The sequence below is a fragment of the Melanerpes formicivorus genome, unplaced genomic scaffold (assembly GCF_026170545.1).
Source record: "Melanerpes formicivorus ecotype bairdi unplaced genomic scaffold, bMelFor1.0.p_v2 SCAF_39, whole genome shotgun sequence".
NCBI lineage: Eukaryota > Metazoa > Chordata > Aves > Piciformes > Picidae > Melanerpes > Melanerpes formicivorus.
This window is the reverse complement of record NW_027142391.1, coordinates 3,012,462-3,030,851: the sequence shown is the minus strand read 5'-3', so window position 1 is coordinate 3,030,851 and position 18,390 is coordinate 3,012,462. Positions and strand designations below refer to the sequence as shown.

The following is an 18,390-nucleotide window of genomic DNA, read 5'->3' as shown; positions in this document are numbered from 1 at the left end:
CACCTGCCCTGTTGCAAGAGGGCCGCCGCCAGGCGCCGCCGTGTGCGGTCAGGTGATGCGAGGCGCAGCCACTCCTCCTGCCCCACAAGGCAAGCGGCGAGCGAAGCGGCGGCCGCTGTCCGCAGCGGGCCGGAGTCGGGAGGCCCAGCAGGGACACAGCCACTCCCCGCCCCGATCTGAACCACCGCTGCCCCCAGGAGAAGGGGACCAGGCGAGAAGGAGATATGGACCCTCCTCTGCAGAACGGCGAAGCGCGGTGAGGTCGGCACGGGAAGCTTGTCCCCTCTCGGCAGCCGTAAGCTGTCAACCCTCCGGGGGCGGGGCTCCTGCCGTTCCCGCCTAAAATCTGGGGGTCCTGGGGGGCAGGGGGCTGCGGTCGGGCCCGCCGGCTTCATCGAGGCCCCGCAGCCATGAAGCTGCTGCGCTTGCTGTGCCGCCACAAGACAGCCCTGGGCCTGGGCGGGCTGTCGCTGTTCGCCGCGGTGCTGCTCTACCTGGCCAAGTGCACCTCGGAGGGCCTGCGGCCCCTGCCGGCCTCCCGCGGGCTGCCGCACAACCAGCCCGCAGCGCTGCCGCCTCGGGCCGCCCGGGGAGCGCCGCCGCCCGCGGCCCCGCCGCCCTCCCGTGAGGGCGCGGCCTTCCTGGCCGTGCTGGTCACCAGCGGCCCCAAGTACAGCGAGCGCCGCGGCATCATCCGCAGCACGTGGCTCTCGGCCGCCGGCAGCCCGCCGCGCCGCGACGTCTGGAGCCGCTTCGTCGTCGGCACCGCGGGGCTCGGCGCCGAGGAGCTTCGCAGCCTGGAGGCGGAGCAGAGCCGGCACGGGGACCTCCTGCTGCTGCCGGAGCTGCGGGATTCCTACGAGAACCTGACGGCCAAGGTCCTGGCCGCCTACGTCTGGCTGGATCAGCACCTGGACTTCCAGTTCGCCCTGAAGGCCGACGACGACACCTTCGTGCGCTTGGACGTGCTGGTGGAGGAGCTGAGAGCCAAGGAGCCGCGGCGCCTCTACTGGGGCTTCTTCTCGGGCCGGGGCCGGGTGAAAGCGGGAGGCAAATGGAAGGAGAGCGCCTGGGTGCTCTGCGACTACTACCTGCCCTACGCCCTGGGGGGCGGCTACGTGATCTCTGCCGACCTGGTGCGCTACCTGCGGCTCAGCAGGGACTACCTGAACATGTGGCAGAGCGAAGATGTCTCCCTGGGGGTGTGGCTGGCCCCCATCGACGTGAAGAGAGTGCACGACCCGCGCTTTGACACCGAGTACAAGTCGCGGGGCTGCAACAACAAGTACATTGTAACTCACAAGCAGAGCATCGAGGACATGCTGGAGAAGCACCAGACCCTGGCCAAGGAAGGGAAGCTCTGCAAGGAGGAGCTTAAGCTCCGGCTTTCCTACATGTATGACTGGGCAGTGCCTCCCTCCCAGTGCTGCCAGAGGAAGGATGGCATCCCCTGAGAGGGGAGGAAAAGGCAGAGTGGTGGTGGGACGACCCTGGGAGCTTGGTTACTGTTGCCTGGGGGCGGGGGGGGGGGAAGAAATCCCAGTCACTGGGGGCTTGGGAAACAACATTTGGCTCCAACCAAAAGATTTTGCACCATTCATTCTGTCACAAGGGAACCCTGCAACCCCTGCCAGCTGCTGCTGCTGCTGTGGCACGATGTAGAGGGGGTTTAAAAGAGCAAAGGAACGTGGCAACCACACCACCACCACCACAAAGAGCATGGAAAGGATTCATGCCCAGGATTGAAGGCAAATAATTAGGCTGGCAAGTGATGGAGAGCACAGAGAACAACGAGGGACAGCACTTGGATGACAGAAAAAAGCTGCTGGAAGCTTTTTACCAGGAGCCTAAGATTGACTTGCTGAAGATCATGGCAGGCTGTGCTGCCTGTGAGGGTGTGGAGCTAGCATCTGCTGGTGTGTTGCCTGGCAAGGAAGAAGCCTCAAGCTTGGCAAGGCTCTGAGGAGGGTGGTGGGGCAGCTGCTGTGGGAAGAGGTGGCTTGTGACTGACACAAGCAGTCAAGTGAAGGGGGGGACAAACACAAATGTTACCTGGGAGAGCTGTGGTGGAGAGGCTGATCCTTGGCAGGTGCTGAGATTGAGAGGGCTGGACTTCTCAGACCCTTCTGTGTGGCTTCTCTGTGTTGTTTTAAAGCCATCCTGTACATACATTTCCTGGCAGCTGTGGGGTAAGCCTCTGTTTAGGAAGGGAGATGGGCTGTGGGCTTTGGCAGGGGCAGAATACCTTCTCCTTTTTGATGGGGGAGCAGGGAGTTCTGCTACAAAGCTAACCTTGGGCAGAGGTAGTGTTCTTGGCTTACCCTCCAGCCACACTCTGGGTGGAGGAGCAGTGCCTCTCCCAGCAGTTTGTCAGCTCTCTGACTGCTGCAGGGTCAAGAGGTTGGAGGCTTCAGGTTCATGTTGCAGTAAGTGAGCTCCCTGACTTCTGCAAGGCCAGGCAGTGTAGGCCTCAGGTTTGTGTTCTGGATCACTCCTGGGAAGTGGAAATCAGCAGGATTGGATCAGTGGAAGCTATTCAGAGGTCAGACAAGGCTGCCACAGCCTTGAGGGGGGTAACTCAGCTAAGAGAGTGAACTCTCTGTGTGCTCAGCAGAAATAGGTTCCTCCACCTTCCTGTTTGAGGAGGGCTCTGCCTCTCCTTTCAGGAGATCCATTGCTAAGAGCCTTCTATCTCCCAGCAGCCTCCCTGGGCTGCCTGAAGCTAAGCTCTGACTTCCACCTCCCTCTCCAACAGCACTTTGTAATGGTTTCACTTAGGCAGCCTCAGTGAATTGCTCCAGTGCTCAGTCACTGAGGGGGATGATGTCCCTGGGTCCTGTCCACACCACAGATAACTAACTCCAGGCCTGACAGGAGCTTGGCAGCCTCAGGTGCAGTGTTGAGCAGGGAGTGCAGGCAGGGCATTCCTGGCTGCAAGAGCAGATCACTTTCCAGGCTGTCACCACCTTATTTATCTTCAGCCCTTTGGAGTGGCAGGCCCTCTAAGCCCATGGAGAGAACTCCTTTTCCCAGCCCTGTTACAGAGCTGCTGGCTTCCCAGCACCTTGCTCAGCCACAGATCTTTCAGGAGCAGCAAAGCTTTTGTGCCTCAAAGGCTCTGATTTTGGATGCTGAGTTCTCCTCTCTGTTGCACTCTGCACTTTGAAACCCTTTCCCTCCCTCCCCTCCTTAGCTCAGTGTCTGTTCCCACCTGCAGGAAGGGACAAACTGCAAGGCAAAGAAACAAAAGGGCTGCCAAGGTTTTTGCAGCTCAGCTTAGCAGCTCAGCTCAAACCAAAGTGATCCAAGCCTGGGGTTGGGTCCTTCCTCTTGGTTTAATCAAGCTGAGGGTGAAGAAAAGTCTTCTGCAGAGGAAACTCAATGCTCTGGCTGGAAAGCTTGAGCAAATCTTTCTCTCTCTGGGGAATCTGAGCAGCTCTTTGACTCCCTCCTGCACCCATCTCCAGTGGAGCCAACCAACAGCTCATTCCAGCATGTGCCCCCCATCCCAAGGCCTGCTGCTCTGGAGGCAGCTCTGCTTTCCAGCAAGCTTTTGCTTGGTCACAACCAAGAATTTAAGCAGCTTGCAGGAAGCTGAAGCTTGGGTTAGCTTCTCAATCAGTCTCTGTTTGGGGTTGCTGAGTATTGTCTCTGTGTGTGTGTGTGGGGGGGTTGTGTTTCAGTGCTTGTCATGTGAATATTTATTTGTCATTATTGCCAAATGTGTTCTCTGTAGGGGTAAGACAAATGAGGCAGCTAAAGTGTCAGTCTGCATTTAAGGAGGTACTGGAACAGCCAGGGGAATTGCCTGGTGAGCTCTGCTTGAGGGTGCTGGGTGAAGTGCTGGGGTCTGCACCTGCACAGCAAGACTCTGCTGCAGCTTTTGAGCTAGGAAGAATGTTCTGTGCAGCACCTGGGCTCTGCACCCCTTGGGCCTGGGCTCTGCACCCCTTGGGCCTGGGCTCTGCACCCCTTTCTGTCCAGAACTTTTGTGAGCCTGTGCTCTGCACCCATTTGTCCTCTGCTCTACACCCATTTCTGTCCAGAACCTTTGTGATCCTGGGCTCTGCACCCATTGGGCCTATGTTCTGCACCCCTTTCTGTCCAGAACCTCTGTGAGCCTGTGCTCTGCACCCTTTTCTATCCAGAGCCTTTGTGAACCTGGGTTCTGCACCCCTTTGTCCTGTGCTCTGCACCCCTTTCTGTCCAGAACCTTTATGAGCCTGGGTTCTGCACCCCTTTGTCCTGTGCTCTGCACCCCTTTCTGTCCAGAACCTTTATGAGCCTGGGCTCTGCACCCCTTTCTGTTCAGAGCCTGTGTGAGCCTGTGCTCTGCACCCATGTCTGTCCAGAACCTTTGTGAGCCTGGGCTCTGCACCCATGTCTGTCCAGACCTGTGTGGGCCTGTGCTCTGCACCCCTTTCTGTCCAGAACCTTTGTGAGCCTGTGCTCTGCACCCCTTTGTCCTGGGCTCTGCACCCTTTTCTGTCCAGACCTGTGCTCACAGAAGTTGTTTACAAGGTTGCCTTTTGCTGTCCCATCCTTACCTTCTCCCCCACAACAACCCAAGTGGTTTTCATTCCCCTGGGGTGCATGACCAGAAGGTCAAGGGAGGTTCTCTTCCCTTTCTGCCCTGCCCTAGGGGGGTCATGCTGGCTTCCAAGGTGTCTTTTGTAGCTTCATCAGTGCATTCTGAGTGTTACTGTTAGCATGGAGGGAAGTCCTCACCTCAGCTGTTGCAGGTGGCAGTGGTCCAGCCCAGGTTCAGCAGCTGTGGGGAGTCTCCAGGCTTCTCTTGGCAACCCTTCAAGCCTCCTGTTGAGCTGACCTGTACCATTGGTGAGCTTTTTCCTTGTTAGTTACAGGTTGTTTCCATTCAAAAGCAGACATTTGGCATTCCAGCAGAGCTCCTGGATGCAGGAGAGAAGTGAATTGGTGATGGTCAGATGCTGGGCTGCAGCCAGAGGAGCCAGGAGCAAGGCAAGGCAAGAGATTCTGCCCCTTGGCTCTGCTCTGCTGAGACCCCACCTCCAACCCTGCAGCCACTTCTGCTGTCCCCAGCACAAGGAGGGCACAGAGCTGCTGGAGGGAGGCCACAAAGATGCTCCAAGGGCTGGAGCAGCTCTGCTGTGAGCACAGGCTGGGGATGTGCAGCCTGGAGAAGAGCAGACTCCAAGGGGACCCTAAAGCTGCCTTCCAAAGCCTGAAGGGATCCTACAGGAAAGCTGCAGAGGGACTTTGCCTGAAGGTGTTTGGAGCCAGGCCAAGGGGGAATGGCTGGAAGCTGAAGCAGAGCAGGGTGAGGCTGGAGCTGAGGAAGAAGTCCTTCAGCAGGAGGGTGATGGGCCTCTGGCACAGGCTGCCCAGGGAGGTAGCTGAGGCTCCATCCTTGGGAGATGTTCAAAGCCAGGCTCTGAGCAGCCTGTCCTAGTGGAGCTTCTCCCTGCTGACTGCAGGGGGCCATTGGATTGGATGACATTTGGAGGTCCCTTCCACCCCAAGCCCTTCTGTGTCACTTGGATCACCCTGCCTGCCAGTCTGCTGCTCCCTGTACCTGTGCAAGACAAGCTCTGACCTTGGGCCTGGAGCCATCTCATGCCAACAGCCCACACCAGTTCTTGCTTCACTGTCTAGTGGGAACTACTCAGTGACTGCAAGAGCTCAGTCTGTTCCTCTTAGCCCACCTGAAGGATTCTACTTCAGTGTGCCTTGCTGAAAGAGAGGTGGTGTGGGCTCCTCTGCTGAGTGTGTTTGAAGCACTTCTTTCTGTGCAGCCACACAGCTTCACCATCTGGGGGGGAGGGAGGGAGGTGTGTGTGTGGCTGTGGCACACTGCTGCTTTGCTGAGATCTCTCTGGAGGATGAAATTCTTCCCCCATGAGGGTGGTGAGGCACTGGAAGAGGCTGCCCAGAGGAGTTAATGGAGACTCCAAGCTGGGTGGTTCTCAAAGCCAGGCTGGAGGGGGCCTTGAGCACCTTGGTCTAGGGCCTGTGGCAGGGTGGTTGGAAGTGGATGGTCTTGAAGGTCCACCCCAACCATTCCATGATACAGGAAATGAACTGCTAGGAAGCTGAAGCTCCCTCTGTGTGATGCTGAAAGCCCTTGGTCATTACATTAAGTGTATTGTGTGTGGATGGATGTCCTTCCCTGGCTGCCTGGGGTGGCCAAAGGAGCTCTCTGCTGCTGTTTTGAATAAAAGAGTTTTGCTGTATCATTTGCTCTGCACTCAGAATCTTGCTCCTCTGCCTCCCTGAGCTCTCAGGGCCCCAGCCAGCCCTGAGCCCAGCCCTCAGGGCCACAGCCAGCCCTGAGCCCAGCCCCCAGGGGCACAGCCAGCCCTGAGCCCAGCCCTCAGGGGCACACAGCCAGCCCTGAGCCCAGCCCTCAGGGGCACAGCCAGCCCTGAGCCCAGCCCCCAGGGGCACAGCCAGCCCTGAGCCCAGCCCTCAGGGGCACACAGCCAGCCCTGAGCCCAGCCCTCAGGGGCACAGCCAGCCCTGAGCCCAGCTCTCAGGGGCACACAGCCAGCCCTCAGCCCAGCTCTCAGGGGCACACAGCCAGCCCTGAGCCCAGCTCTCAGGGGCACAGCCAGCCCTGAGCCCAGCTCTCAGGGGCACACAGCCAGCCCTGAGCCCAGCTCTCAGGGGCACAGCCAGCCCTGAGCCCAGCTCTCAGGGGCACAGCCAGCCCTCAGCCCAGCTCTCAGGGGCACACAGCCAGCCCTGAGCCCAGCTCTCAGGGGCACACAGCCAGCCCTGAGCCCAGCTCTCAGGGGCACACAGCCAGCCCTGAGCCCAGCTCTCAGGGGCACACAGCCAGCCCTGAGCCCAGCTCTCAGGGGCACACAGCCAGCCCTGAGCCCAGCTCTCAGGGCCACAAGAAGCTGTCACTGCCTGAAGGCTGCTTCAGCTCAGTCACCCAAGTCCAAAGAAAGCTAGGTCAGGAATTATTCCAACCCCAGCAAGCTGAAGTAAATAAAGGCAGGAGTCTGAGCCAGCAGTGTGCTCCTGGAGCCAAGACCAGTGGGGTGCAGTAAGAAGAGGGTGGCCAGCAGGCCAGCAGGAGGTTGTTCTCCTCTCCTCTGCCCCAGTGAGGCCACTTGGGGAATATTGGCTCCAGCTCTGGGCTTCCCCAGTTCAAGAGGGACAGGGAACTGCTGGAGAGAGGCCAGCAGAGGCTACAAAGGTGCTGGGGGGCCTGGAGCAGGAGCAAGGGCTGAGAGCCCTGGGGCTGGGAGCCTGCAGAAGAGCAGCCCCAAAGGGCAGCTGAGCAATGCTCAGCAGGAGAACAAGGTTGGGCTCTCTTCAGTGGTGTGCAGGGACAGGAGAAGGGGCAGTGGGCACAGACTGGAACCCAGGAGGTTTGACTTAAAGAAAACATTCCTCACTTTGAGGGTGCTGAGCCCTGGAGCAGGCTGCCCAGAGAGGTGGTGGAGTCTCCTCTGGAGAGATTCCAGCCTCACCTGGACACTGTGCCCCTGGGCAAGCTGCTGTGGGTGCCCTGCTTCAGCAGGGGGGTTGGACTGGATGATCCCCTCCAGACTCCACCATTCTGTGGTCCTGCCATTTCAACCAAGCCTTTTTCCTTCCCCATGAGCCAAGCTTCCATTGCAGCAGGCCAGTGAGGCAGGGAATGCAGCAGGAGCTCAGCCTGGCTCTGCACCTTGCTTGCCCTGTGCAGTTCTGTCACTAGATGTCACCAGGCGCCTGTGAGAGACTGGAGGAGAGCATGCTCCTCGGTCAGCAGAGACCCAAAGCAGCGTGGAAAGAGTTGCTGGGGACTGAAACCTACCTCTTGCCCAGGGAGGCTGTGGCTGCCCCCTCCCTGGAGGGGTCCAAGGCCAGGTTGGATGAGGCCTTGAGCTCCCTGGGCGGGTGGGAGGGGTTCAGTTGGAACCTTTAAGGTCCCTACCAACCCAAACTATCGATGAATTTGGCCACCTCAAGCCCCAAGCCCCACCTTCAGGTGGTCCCTGTCATTCCCTGCTTTGCCTGACAGCCAAGATGCAGGGCATGAGAGGCCTGGGGCAGCTCCTGCTGGTTTCCCAGGCAGCAGGCTGATGTGCAGGGCTGAAATCTCAAGTGCTGGACAAGCAGGGGAGCTCCACACCAAGAGGCTCTGGGGGCAAAGTGCAGCCTGTCCCAGCCAGAGAGGGAAGGGGGAAATGAAGGCCAGGAAGATGAATGCCCCTGGCTGCTGAGATGAAATCCAAGGCTGCTGGTGGTGCCAGGGAGCAGCTGAGTTGGGATGGTGCCAGGGGGCTCCAGTTGGCTTTGAAGCATCCTAACACAGGAGGGTGCTGAAGCCAGTTCTCCAGAAGAGAGCCCAGCCACCAGAGCTACAAATATTTACTTTACCTCTTGACTCTAGGCAAGGACTCAAGCCAGAGAGAGGAGAGCTTGCCTGTAAACACAACCCCCCCTGAGGTGCTAAGATCAGGGCTTTGGGGTCTAATCTTCCTGCCCTCACCTTGTCCAATAGATTTGTCTCTCTCTCCATGCCCTGACCTCAATACAAGAAGCGTTTTGTGCACCTCTCTGAATGTGCTGAGCTCCAGGCTGGGATGTGGCACTTGGAGCCATGGTTTAGTTAGCCAGGAGGTGTTGGGTGCTGGGTTGGACTTGGTGATCTCTGAGGTCTCTTCCAACCTTACTGATCCTGTCATTCTATCACAGTATCACCAAGGTTGGAAGAGACCTCAGAGATCACCAAGTCCAAGCTGGCACCACAGACCTCATGGCTAGACCATGGCACCAAGTGCCACATCCAAGCCCCTCTGGAACACCTCCAGGGATGGGGACTCCACCACCTTCCTGGGCAGCACATCCCAAGGGCCAACAACTCTCTCTATGAAGAATTTCTTCCTTACACCCAGCCTGAACCTCCCCTGGCACAGCTTGAGACTGTGGCCTCTTGTTCTGGTGCTGCTTGCCTGGGAGAAGAGACCAACCCCCACCTGGCTGCAACCTCCCTTCAGGGAGTTGCAGAGAGCAAGAAGGTCTCCCCTGAGCCTCCTCTTCTGCAGGCTAAGCAACCCCAGCTCCCTCAGCCTCTCCTCCCAGGGCTGTGCTCCAGACCCCTCCCCAGCTTTGTTGCCCTTCTCTGGACACCTCCCAGCAGCTCAACATCTTTCCTAACCTGAGTAGCCCAGAACTGGACACAGGACTCCAGGTGTGGCCTCAGCAGTGCTGAGCACAGGGCAGGATGCCTCCCTGCTCCTGCTGGCCACACTGCTCCTGATGCAGGCCAGGATGCCCTTGGCCTTCTTGGCCCCCTGGGCACACTGCTGCCTCATGTTCAGGCAGCTGTCAATCAGCACCCCCAGGTCCCTCTCTGCCTGGCTGCTCTCAGCCACTCTGCCCCCAGCCTGTAGCTCTGCCTGGGCTTGCTGTGGCCAAAGTGCAGCCCCTGGCACTTGGCCTTGTTGAATGCCATCCTGTTGGCCTCTGCCCATCTGCCCAGCCTGGCAAGGTCCCTCTGCAGAGCCCTTCTGCCCTCTGACTGACCAACATCTGCTCCCAGCTTGGTGTCATCTGCAAACTTGCTGATGAGTGACTCAATGCCCTCATCCAGATCATCAATGAAGATGTTAAAGAGCACAGGGCCCAGCACTGCTCCCTGGGGCACAGCACTGGTGCCTGGCTGCCAGCTGGCTGTGGCACCATTCACCACCACTCTCTGGGCTCAGCCTCCAGCCAGTTCCCAACCCAGCTCAGTGAGCTGCTGTCCCAGCCAGGGGCTGACAGCTTGGCCAGGAGTTTGCTGTGGGGGATGATGGCAAAGGCCTTGCTGCAGCCCAGGCAGACCACATCCACAGCCTGCCCCACAGCCACCAGGCAGCCACCTGGTCATAGAAGGAGATCAGGCTGGAGAGGCAAGACCTGCCCTTCCTAAATCCACGTTGGCTGGACATCCTCCTGCCACTCTCTTACCTCCTGGAAGTGCCAAGCAGCCTCTGCTGTGGAGCACTGTAGCAGTGAGCTGCTGGTGCCGAGCTGTGGTCAGTGCAGCCTTGCCAGGGTGGCCACCTCCTCACTACAAAGGAAGAAGTGAACCATGAATTGGGAGTCAGGACTGCTGGAGCCCACCCTCAGATTAGTCTGTGATGCTCTGAGTCCTTAATGTGCTGTGGATCCATCATTCTGACAGCACCCCCTGCAAAGGAGAGACTCCTCAAAAGGCAATTAGGAGCTGCTCCATGCCTCAGTTTCCCTCCCCCCTCCTCCCTCAGTGAAGTGATAACAACTTGACCTCTTCTCAGGGCTCTCAAAAGCCTTTGGGGTGCAGGCCTGGCTGGACTGAGGGAAGTGCCTGATTGTCTTACACTTGGTAAGAGTCCAAGCTGGCTCCTGGAAAGCTTCATCAAAGCAAAGCCCACAGTGAGGAGTTTGCTGAGGACAGGGGAGAGGGGGCTAAGAAAACAATCACCAAGATCTGATTTCTTAGGAGGAAGAGAGAGTCCCAGGAGGGGATAATTGAAGCCTCTAATAGCTGCAGATAAGATCAGGCTGAGTTACTATTTTCAGCCAGCCTCAGACAGCAGGGCTGGAGGCACCGAAATAAATCCCCAAACCTGAGACAAATGAGAGGTGGTGGCCAGGAGGCTGCAGGCTCCCAGGGAGGGACAGACAGCAGGAGATGCATAAAGACTGCAGCTGGGTGGAACCAGCCACCTAGGGCAGAGATGGCCTGCCCCAGCTGGCCCAAGCACTGGGGTCACTAAAGAAGAGACAGATCCCTGTCTGGGGGAGGACTGAGAGGCAAAGGAGGAACCTGAAGGGGTAAAAGGAGTTTGATTTTAATCCCAGCTGGGACAAGGGGAACTTTATCCTCCTTACAGTGCAGCAACAGCTCTCTGCTCTGTTTGCTTTGGGAAAAGAGCACAGAAGGCCCAGAGCCCAGAGACAAGGGGTAGGAGGCTGCAGGAGTGGGCAGTGCCTGAGTGGAGCCAGTGCCTCCCAGCTGGGGACCTGCTCACCAGAGCCATGTGTAGCCCAACACCATCTGATCAACTAAAGAGCTTTGAGATCAAGTCCAACCTATCACCCAACACCATCCAATCAACTCAACCATGGCACCAAGTGCCTCATCCAGTCTCCTCCTGAACACCTCCAGGGATGGGGACTCCACCACCTCCCTGGGCAGCACATCCCAATGGCCAACAACTCTCTCTGGGAAGAACTTTCTCCTCACCTCCAGCTTAAACCTCCCCTGGCACAGCTTGAGACTGTGTCCTCTTGTTCTGGTGCTGCTTGCCTGGGAGAAGAGACCAACCCCCACCTGGCTCCAACCTCCCTTCAGGGAGTTGGAGAGAGCAAGCAGCTCTCCCCTGAGCCTCCTCTTCTCCAGGCTAAGCAACCCCAGCTCCCTCAGCCTCTCCTCCCAGGGCTGTGCTCCAGACCCCTCCCCAGCCTCATTGCCCTTCTCTGGCACAAGTTTCCAGGCACAAGCTGCTGAGGAGCAGTATGGCCAAGGGCCCAGGGAGCTGGGCTTGCTCAGCCTGGAGAAGGGAAGGTGGTGGGAAGCTCATGGGGAGCTTGCAATACCTGTGAGTAGCCAGCCAGAAGAAGGGCTGAAGGCTCTTTGCAGTGGTGCTCTGGCAGGAGGACAAGAGGCAACGGGCATGCTGGAATCAAAGAGCTTCAAACTGGGTTCAAAGAAGGTTTTTTTTCCCCCATCATGTGAGCAGTCAGTTGTTAGAAATCTTGCCCAGAGAGGTGGAGTAGCCTCCAGCCACAGAGACATTGCAAAGCCAACTGGCTACAGCCCTGAGTGCCCTGATCTGCCCCCAGCTCTGACCCCGCTTTGAGCAGCAGGTTGGGCTAGAGACCTCCAGAGGCCTCTTCCAATGGTCATTACCCCAGGACTGACAGCAGGTCTGCCTCCACTCATCCTTGGCATGCCCAGAGAGCAGCCTTAGCCAGGGGCACATGACAAATGGGAGCTTACATCAGCAGGCAGGGGACTGCCTGGGAGCCATCCCACCCCTTGCCTGACATCAGTTCCACGCCGGCTCGTGGGGAGAGCATCCCCACCCGACCCATGTGGATCCCTTCACTCCCTACCTCTGACAGCTTGTTTATGCAAAAGCATTTGCCTCTCAATGCCTTCCAGATGAAATGAGACATCAAAGGCCCCAGTTCCCTTCCCTCCCCCTGCAGTCCCACTTCCACGCCCGGGCCAGGGGCTCGTATCGATCAGGGATTCCTTCGTGATGTGGGAAGCGCACTCCTGAAGAGCCCCCTGGCCAAACCCCCAAAGAGCAGGCAGCAGCCAGGAGCAGGTTGGAAGTGGCTGCACGTTCCTGGGACGTGGAGTTGTCAGAGGCTGAGCTAGCAGCAGTTGGGAGCAGGATTATTCAGAGGCAAGACAATAAAAAGAGAGGTCCAGAGGGATCATGGTGAGGCAGCAATGTGGGCTTGTGGCCAACAAGGCCAAGGGCATCCTGGGCTGCATCAAGGATCACAGAACCAATCAGGTTGGGAAAGACTTCAGAGATCATCAAGTCCAAGTTGCCACCCAACACCTCCTGACAACCAAACCATGGCTCCAAGTGCCACATCCAGTCCCCTCTTGAATACCTCCAGGGATGGAGACTCCACCACCTCCCTGGGCAGCACATCCCAAGGGCCAATCTGTCTTCCTGGGATGAACTTTCTCCTCACCCCAGCCTAAACCTCCCCTGGCACAGCTTGAGACTGTGTCCTCTTGTTCTGGTGCTGGGTGCCTGGGAAAAAAAAGAAGAGTGTGGCCAGAAGGTTGAGGGAGGCTGTCCTCCTCTTCTCTCCCTTGGTAAGACCTCATCTGGAGTGCCAGGGCCAGTGCTGGGCTCTGTGTTTCAAGGACAGGGAACTGCTAGAATAGAATAGAATGGAGTAGGAAGGGGAATGGAGTAGGAAGGGGAATGGAGTAGGAAGGGGAATGGAGTAGGAAGGGGAATGGAGTAGGAAGGGGAATGGAGTAGGAAGGGGAATGGAGTAGGAAGGGGAATGGAGTAGGAAGGGGAATGGAGTAGGAAGGGGAATGGAGTAGGAAGGGGAATGGAGTAGGAAGGGGAATGGAGTAGGAAGGGGAATGGAGTAGACCAGGTTGGAAAAGACCTTTGAGATCATCAAGTCCCACCTACCATCCAAAGGGCTAGGAAGATGCTGAGGGGACTGGAACATCTCTCTGATGAAAAAAGGTTGAGAGACTTTGGGATCCTTAGCCTAGAGAAGAGGAGATTGAGGGGGGGAATCCTCTCAGTGCTCATAAATGCTTGAAGGGTGGCTGCCAGGAGGATGGGGCCAGGCTTTTTCTTCCAGTGGTGCCCAGTATCTGGACAAGGACATGAGCCTAGGAGGCTCCATCTAAGCATGAAGAGGAGCTTCTGCTTTCAGGGTGGTGGAGCACTGGAGCAGGCTGCCCAGAGAGAGGTTGGAGAGTCTCCATCCCTGGAGTCATTCCAAACCCACCTGGATGCCGTCCTGTGCAGCCTGCTCTGGGTGACCCTGCTGAGGCAAGGGCATTGGGCTCCACCATCTCCAGTGGTCCCTTCCCACCTCTATCATTCTGGGATGCTCTGATTGCTGATCAGGAGCAAAAAAAATCAATGAACTGAGCTTCATCTTCCTGCTCCTACCCTGACCCCAGCCCGGGGGCTGCCCAGCAGCACAGAGATCTTGGATCCACCTTGGGGGTCCCCCCCACTCCTTGAAGCCTTCAGACCTGCTCTTCCTTCCCCTGTCTGAAGGCAAGCTGGGAGGCACTGAGCTCTTTCTCAGCAAGCACAGAACCCTTTGCCTGCAATCAGTTTGTTTACTCCATGGCTCTCCCCCTTTCATGTCGAGGCCTGTGGCTTCCCATCGCTCTCCAGGCATCCAGTGCTCATTGCACTTGGCTGGGGTCAGTGAAATGGGCTGGAACAGAGAGTCCTAAACAACTGCATCACTAGCACTGCTGTTTATTTAAAAGGCACTGAGGATTACTTTCTTTCACTGCCATATTTTTAACCCTCGAGATCCAGCCTCCTGTGGCAGCTGTTGCCTCACCCTGGCTTGGCAGGAGCAAGAAAGGAAGGTGGAGAGGTGGGGGGTGGGGGAATCCAATCAAAGATAAGAAATTGGGCAGAAAAAATTGAGCATGGAGGAATTCTTGAGCCTGGAAAGGAGTCCTGCAGGCATATCACAGGCTGGGTAGGCTGAACTGTGGGAGTGTTTGGAGGATCAAAGCCTTGTTTTAGTGGTTGGCAGCAGCTGAACAGGAGCCAGCAGTGTGCCCAGGGGGCCAAGAAGGCCAAGGCCATCCTGGCCTGCAGCAGGAACAGCGTGGCCAGCAGGAGCAGGGAAGTCCTTGTGCCCTGTGCTCTGCACTGCTCAGGCCACACCTGGAGTCCTGTGTCCAGTTCTGGGCTCCTCAGGTTAGGGAAGATGTTGAGCTGCTGGAAGGTGTCCAGAGAAGGGCAAGAAAGCTGGGGAGGGGTCTGGAGCACAGCCCTGGGAGGAGAGGCTGAGGGAGCTGGGGTTGCTTAGCCTGCAGAAGAGGAGGCTCAGGGGAGACCTTCTTGCTCTCTCCAACTCCCTGCAGGGACGTTGCAGCCAGGAGGGGGTTGGTCTCTTCTCCCAGGCAAACAGCACCAGAACAAGAGGACACAGTCTCAAGCTGTGCCAGGGGAGGTTCAGGCTGGAGGTGAGGAAGAAATTCTTCATAGAGAGAGTTGTTGGCCCTTGGGATGTGCTGCCCAGGGAGGTGGTGGAGTCCCCATCCCTGGAGGTGTTCAGGAGAGGATTGGATGTGGCACTTGGAGCCATGGTTTAGTTGTCAGGGGGTGTTGGGTGCCAGGTTGGATTTGGTGATCTCTGAGGTCTTTTCCAACCTGACTGGCACTTGGAGCCATGGTTTGGTTGTCAGTGGAGGTGGAACTGGCTGCTCTTTCAGGTCCCTTCCCACCCAACCCATCCCATGATTCCCTGCTATTAAAAGCTCACCAGCTTGGCTGCTCCTCTGTGGCCACACTCCAACACCTCAAGCTCCTCCTTGGAGCAAGGAGGGGACAGACCCAAAGTCAGCTCTGGAGATCCACACCACCCAGCAGCATCCTCCAGCAGCTGAACTCCTTTCTCCTCCCTGCAGCTTTCAGCCTCCCACAGAACCACTTTCTTGTCCTTGGGGTGGGGGAGTGGGGAATGTTGGAAAGAAAACAGTGTTGTCAATAACTGTGAATTGCACTAATTGGGATATTTAATACTTGCTTGCAATTGCCCTGGTGCTGAAACCATCACAGCCTGCCTACAAAAGACCCTAGTGTCAGCAAACACAGTAGAGGTTTTTCATGCCAGCTGCTGCTCTGGGTTATGGCTCCAGTCTGGCTGCATTGCTCACTGAAATATGTTATTAGACAATCAAACCAACAAAGAGGACATTGCAGCAGCCTTCAGCCTCTGCCCAACCCACAGAGGGCCTGGGACACTCACCCACAGGGCTGGGAAAGCTGCATCCTAGGTCAGCCCCAGGGCCTGATCCTGCAGTGGGCTGAGCCCTCTCCCAGCCTAAAAGGCTTCAGTGAAGGTGATGGTGCTCAGGAGCCTGCTGTGCTCTCTGCAGGGCTGAGCTCTCCCAGCCACCATGACCCAACACACACACACATCACAATGCCAGCCCCCAGAGCAGGGCTCAGCACTTAAGAGTCATAGAGTCACAGAACTGTCAGGGTTGCAGCAGCCTCCAGCCCCTGCCCAACCCACAGAGGGCCTGGGACACTCACCACAGGGCTGGGAAGCTGCATCCTAGGTCAGCCCCAGGGCCTGATCCTGCAGTGGGCTGAGCTCTCTCTCCCAGCCTAAAAGGCTTCAGAGAAGGTGATCACAGGATCAATAAGGTTGGAAGAGACCTCAGAGATCATCAAGACCAACCTGTCACCACAGACCTCATGACTAAACCATGGCTCCAAGTGCCACATCCAATCCCCCTCTCGAACACCTTCCCACCACCTCCCTGGGCAGCACATTCCAATGGCCAACAACTCTCTCTGTGACAAACTTGCTCCTCACCTCCAGCCTAAACTTCCCCTGGTGCAGCTGGAGACTGTGTCCTCTAGGTGATGGTGCTCAGGAGCTTGCTGTGCTCTCTCCCTCCCAGCCACCGTGACCCTCCCCTCCACACACACACATCACAAAGCCAGCCCCAAGAGCAGGGCTCAGCACTTAATGGAACAGCAGATAACTCATCCCCTTGGTTCATGATGTGGCTTGCCCAAGAGGCAGGAAATCAGAGAGTCAGAGAAGTGTCAGGGCTGGAAGGGACCTCAAGGCTCAGCCAGTTCCAACTTCCTGCCATGGGCAGGGACACCTCACACCACAGCAGGTTGCTCACAGCCACCTCCAGCCTGGCTGCAAACACCTCCAGGCAGGAGGCTTCCACCACCTCTGGGTGGGAGGGAGAGGCTGAGGGAGCTGGGGTTGCTTAGCCTGGAGAAGAGGAGGCTCAGGGGAGACCTCATTGCTCTCTCCAACTCCCTGAAGGGAGGTTGGAGCCAGGTGGGGGTTGGTCTCTTCTCCCAGGCAAGTAGCAGCAGAACAAGAGGACACAGTCTCAAGCTGTGCCAGGGGAGGTTTAGGTTGGATGTTAGGAAGAAATTCTTCCCATCAAGAGAGATTGGCCACTGGGATGTGCTGCCCAGGGAGGTGGTGGAGTCCCCATCCCTGGAGGTATCCAATAAGAGCCTGGATGAGGCCCTTGGTGCCATGGTTTAGTTGATTAGATGGTGCTGGTTGATAGGTTGGGCTTGATCTCAAAGGTCTCTTCCAACCTGGTTAATCCAATCCTATCCTATCCTCCTGCAGTCCTCATCAAGCACAAATCCAGGCTGGGTGAGGAGTGGCTCCAGAGCACTCTGGAGCAGAAGGCCTTGGGGGTATCAGCTGATGAAAAACTCAGCATGCTAAAAACCAAATTCAGGGAGGCTCTGGATGCCTCCTTCCCTGCAGCTACAGCTCCCACTGGATTTGTTGCCCTTCTCCCCTCCTCTTTGCACTGCACCCTGCAACCCTGGATGCAAAGAGGATGGCACAGACCTTACCCTGGCATGGGAGGCTCTGGATGCCTCCTTCCCTGCAGCTACAGCTCCCACTGGATTTGTTGCCCTTCTCCCCTCCTCTTTGCACTGCACCCTGCAGCCCTGGGTGCAAAGAGGCTGGCACAGACCTTACCCTGGCATGAGAGGCTCTGGATGCCTCCTTCCTCAAGACCAGGTTGGATGAGGCCTTGAGCAACCAAGCTGAGAGGTGTCCCTGCCCATGGCAGGTTGGAGTAGATGATCTCTGAGGACCCTTCCAAGCTGAAGCATTCTGTGATTCCAGGGAACAACCTGGGGGCCTGGAGCAGCCTCTGGCTGTGTCTTGTTTCCCCCTAGGTTAGTTTCCATCCCTCACAGACCAAGCCTCTTCACCTTGGGGGATGTTACAGCTGGTTGCAGCACCCTCTAACACACAGGCTACAGAGCAAAGGACTTCAAGATGCTGTTTTAAAGGCCAGCAGAAGAGATCTCCAGGGGTTCTCCTGCCTTTCCTGGACAGCCTATTGAGTTGCTTGCTGCCATCTGCTATCCAGAGGCTGAAGGCAGATGTTACCACTAATCAGAGCCTTCCAGATGGTCACCAGCCTCAGGATGTTTGTCTTACACAGCTCTGCAGCCAAGACCCAGAGAGCTCTCCTCATAGCCAAAATTCAGCAGCATCACCAAGGGAAATACCATCTGTGTGCAAGCAGAGGGCTTGAGTTAGACCTAACTCAGCTGGAAAGAGCACTGCCTGCCATTTGGGAAGCTCCTTAGCCTATCAAAGATCTCTGAGTGCTTTCATAGCACTCATCAAGCCTCATTAAGCCTCACATGCACATCTGTAAGGCAAGGAAGGGTTTCCTCCTGCCTCAGGTGCAGCAGGGAAGACCTGAAGCACTGGAAAGCAAAGTGACTTACCCTGGGCAGGCTTGTTGAGCCTGAAGGTTGTGATCTATGCTTCATGTGATCCATTCTTCATCCCACATTCCCCTGGGACCTCCAAGTCTTTATTGTGGAAGAGCTCTAGTAGAGAATGAGGGCAGGGAAATAAATGAGGAACCTAGGCCTAGGGGGGGTTTATTGTCACTAAAGTGAGCTCCTTCTGATCTCAGCATAAAGACTGAAAATCAGGCTCCAAATGAGTCCCCAGCCTCATCATTTGGGCTTGATCTCAAAGGTCTCTTCCAACCTGGTTCATCCTATCCTATCCTATCCTATCCTATCCTATCCTATCCTATCCTATCCTATCCTATCCTATCCTATCCTATCCTATCCTCCTGCAGTCCTCATCAAGAACAAATCCAGGCTGGGTGAGGAGTGGCTCCAGAGCACTCTGGAGCACTCTGGACTCCAA

General features: G+C 57.0%; 1 protein-coding gene and 1 long non-coding RNA gene across 2 annotated transcripts in view; one reads left to right on the top strand and one right to left on the bottom strand.

Annotated features, from left to right (window-relative positions):
- The first annotated feature begins 23 nt into the window (after positions 1-23).
- B3GALT6 (beta-1,3-galactosyltransferase 6) lies at positions 24-6,212 on the top strand. Its single transcript, XM_068158294.1, has one exon. It carries the CDS (start codon positions 411-413, stop codon positions 1,452-1,454), a length of 1,044 nt encoding a protein of 347 aa, XP_068014395.1. The 5' UTR covers positions 24-410; the 3' UTR covers positions 1,455-6,212.
- Positions 6,213-9,965: 3,753 nt separating this feature from the next.
- LOC137451010 (uncharacterized) overlaps positions 9,966-18,390 on the bottom strand; it is a 44,686-nt gene continuing 36,261 nt past the window's right edge. Inside the window, exon 3 of the long non-coding RNA XR_010989703.1 lies at positions 9,966-10,036. This is a non-coding gene — a long non-coding RNA (uncharacterized lncRNA). The remainder of the gene's footprint in view (positions 10,037-18,390) is intronic.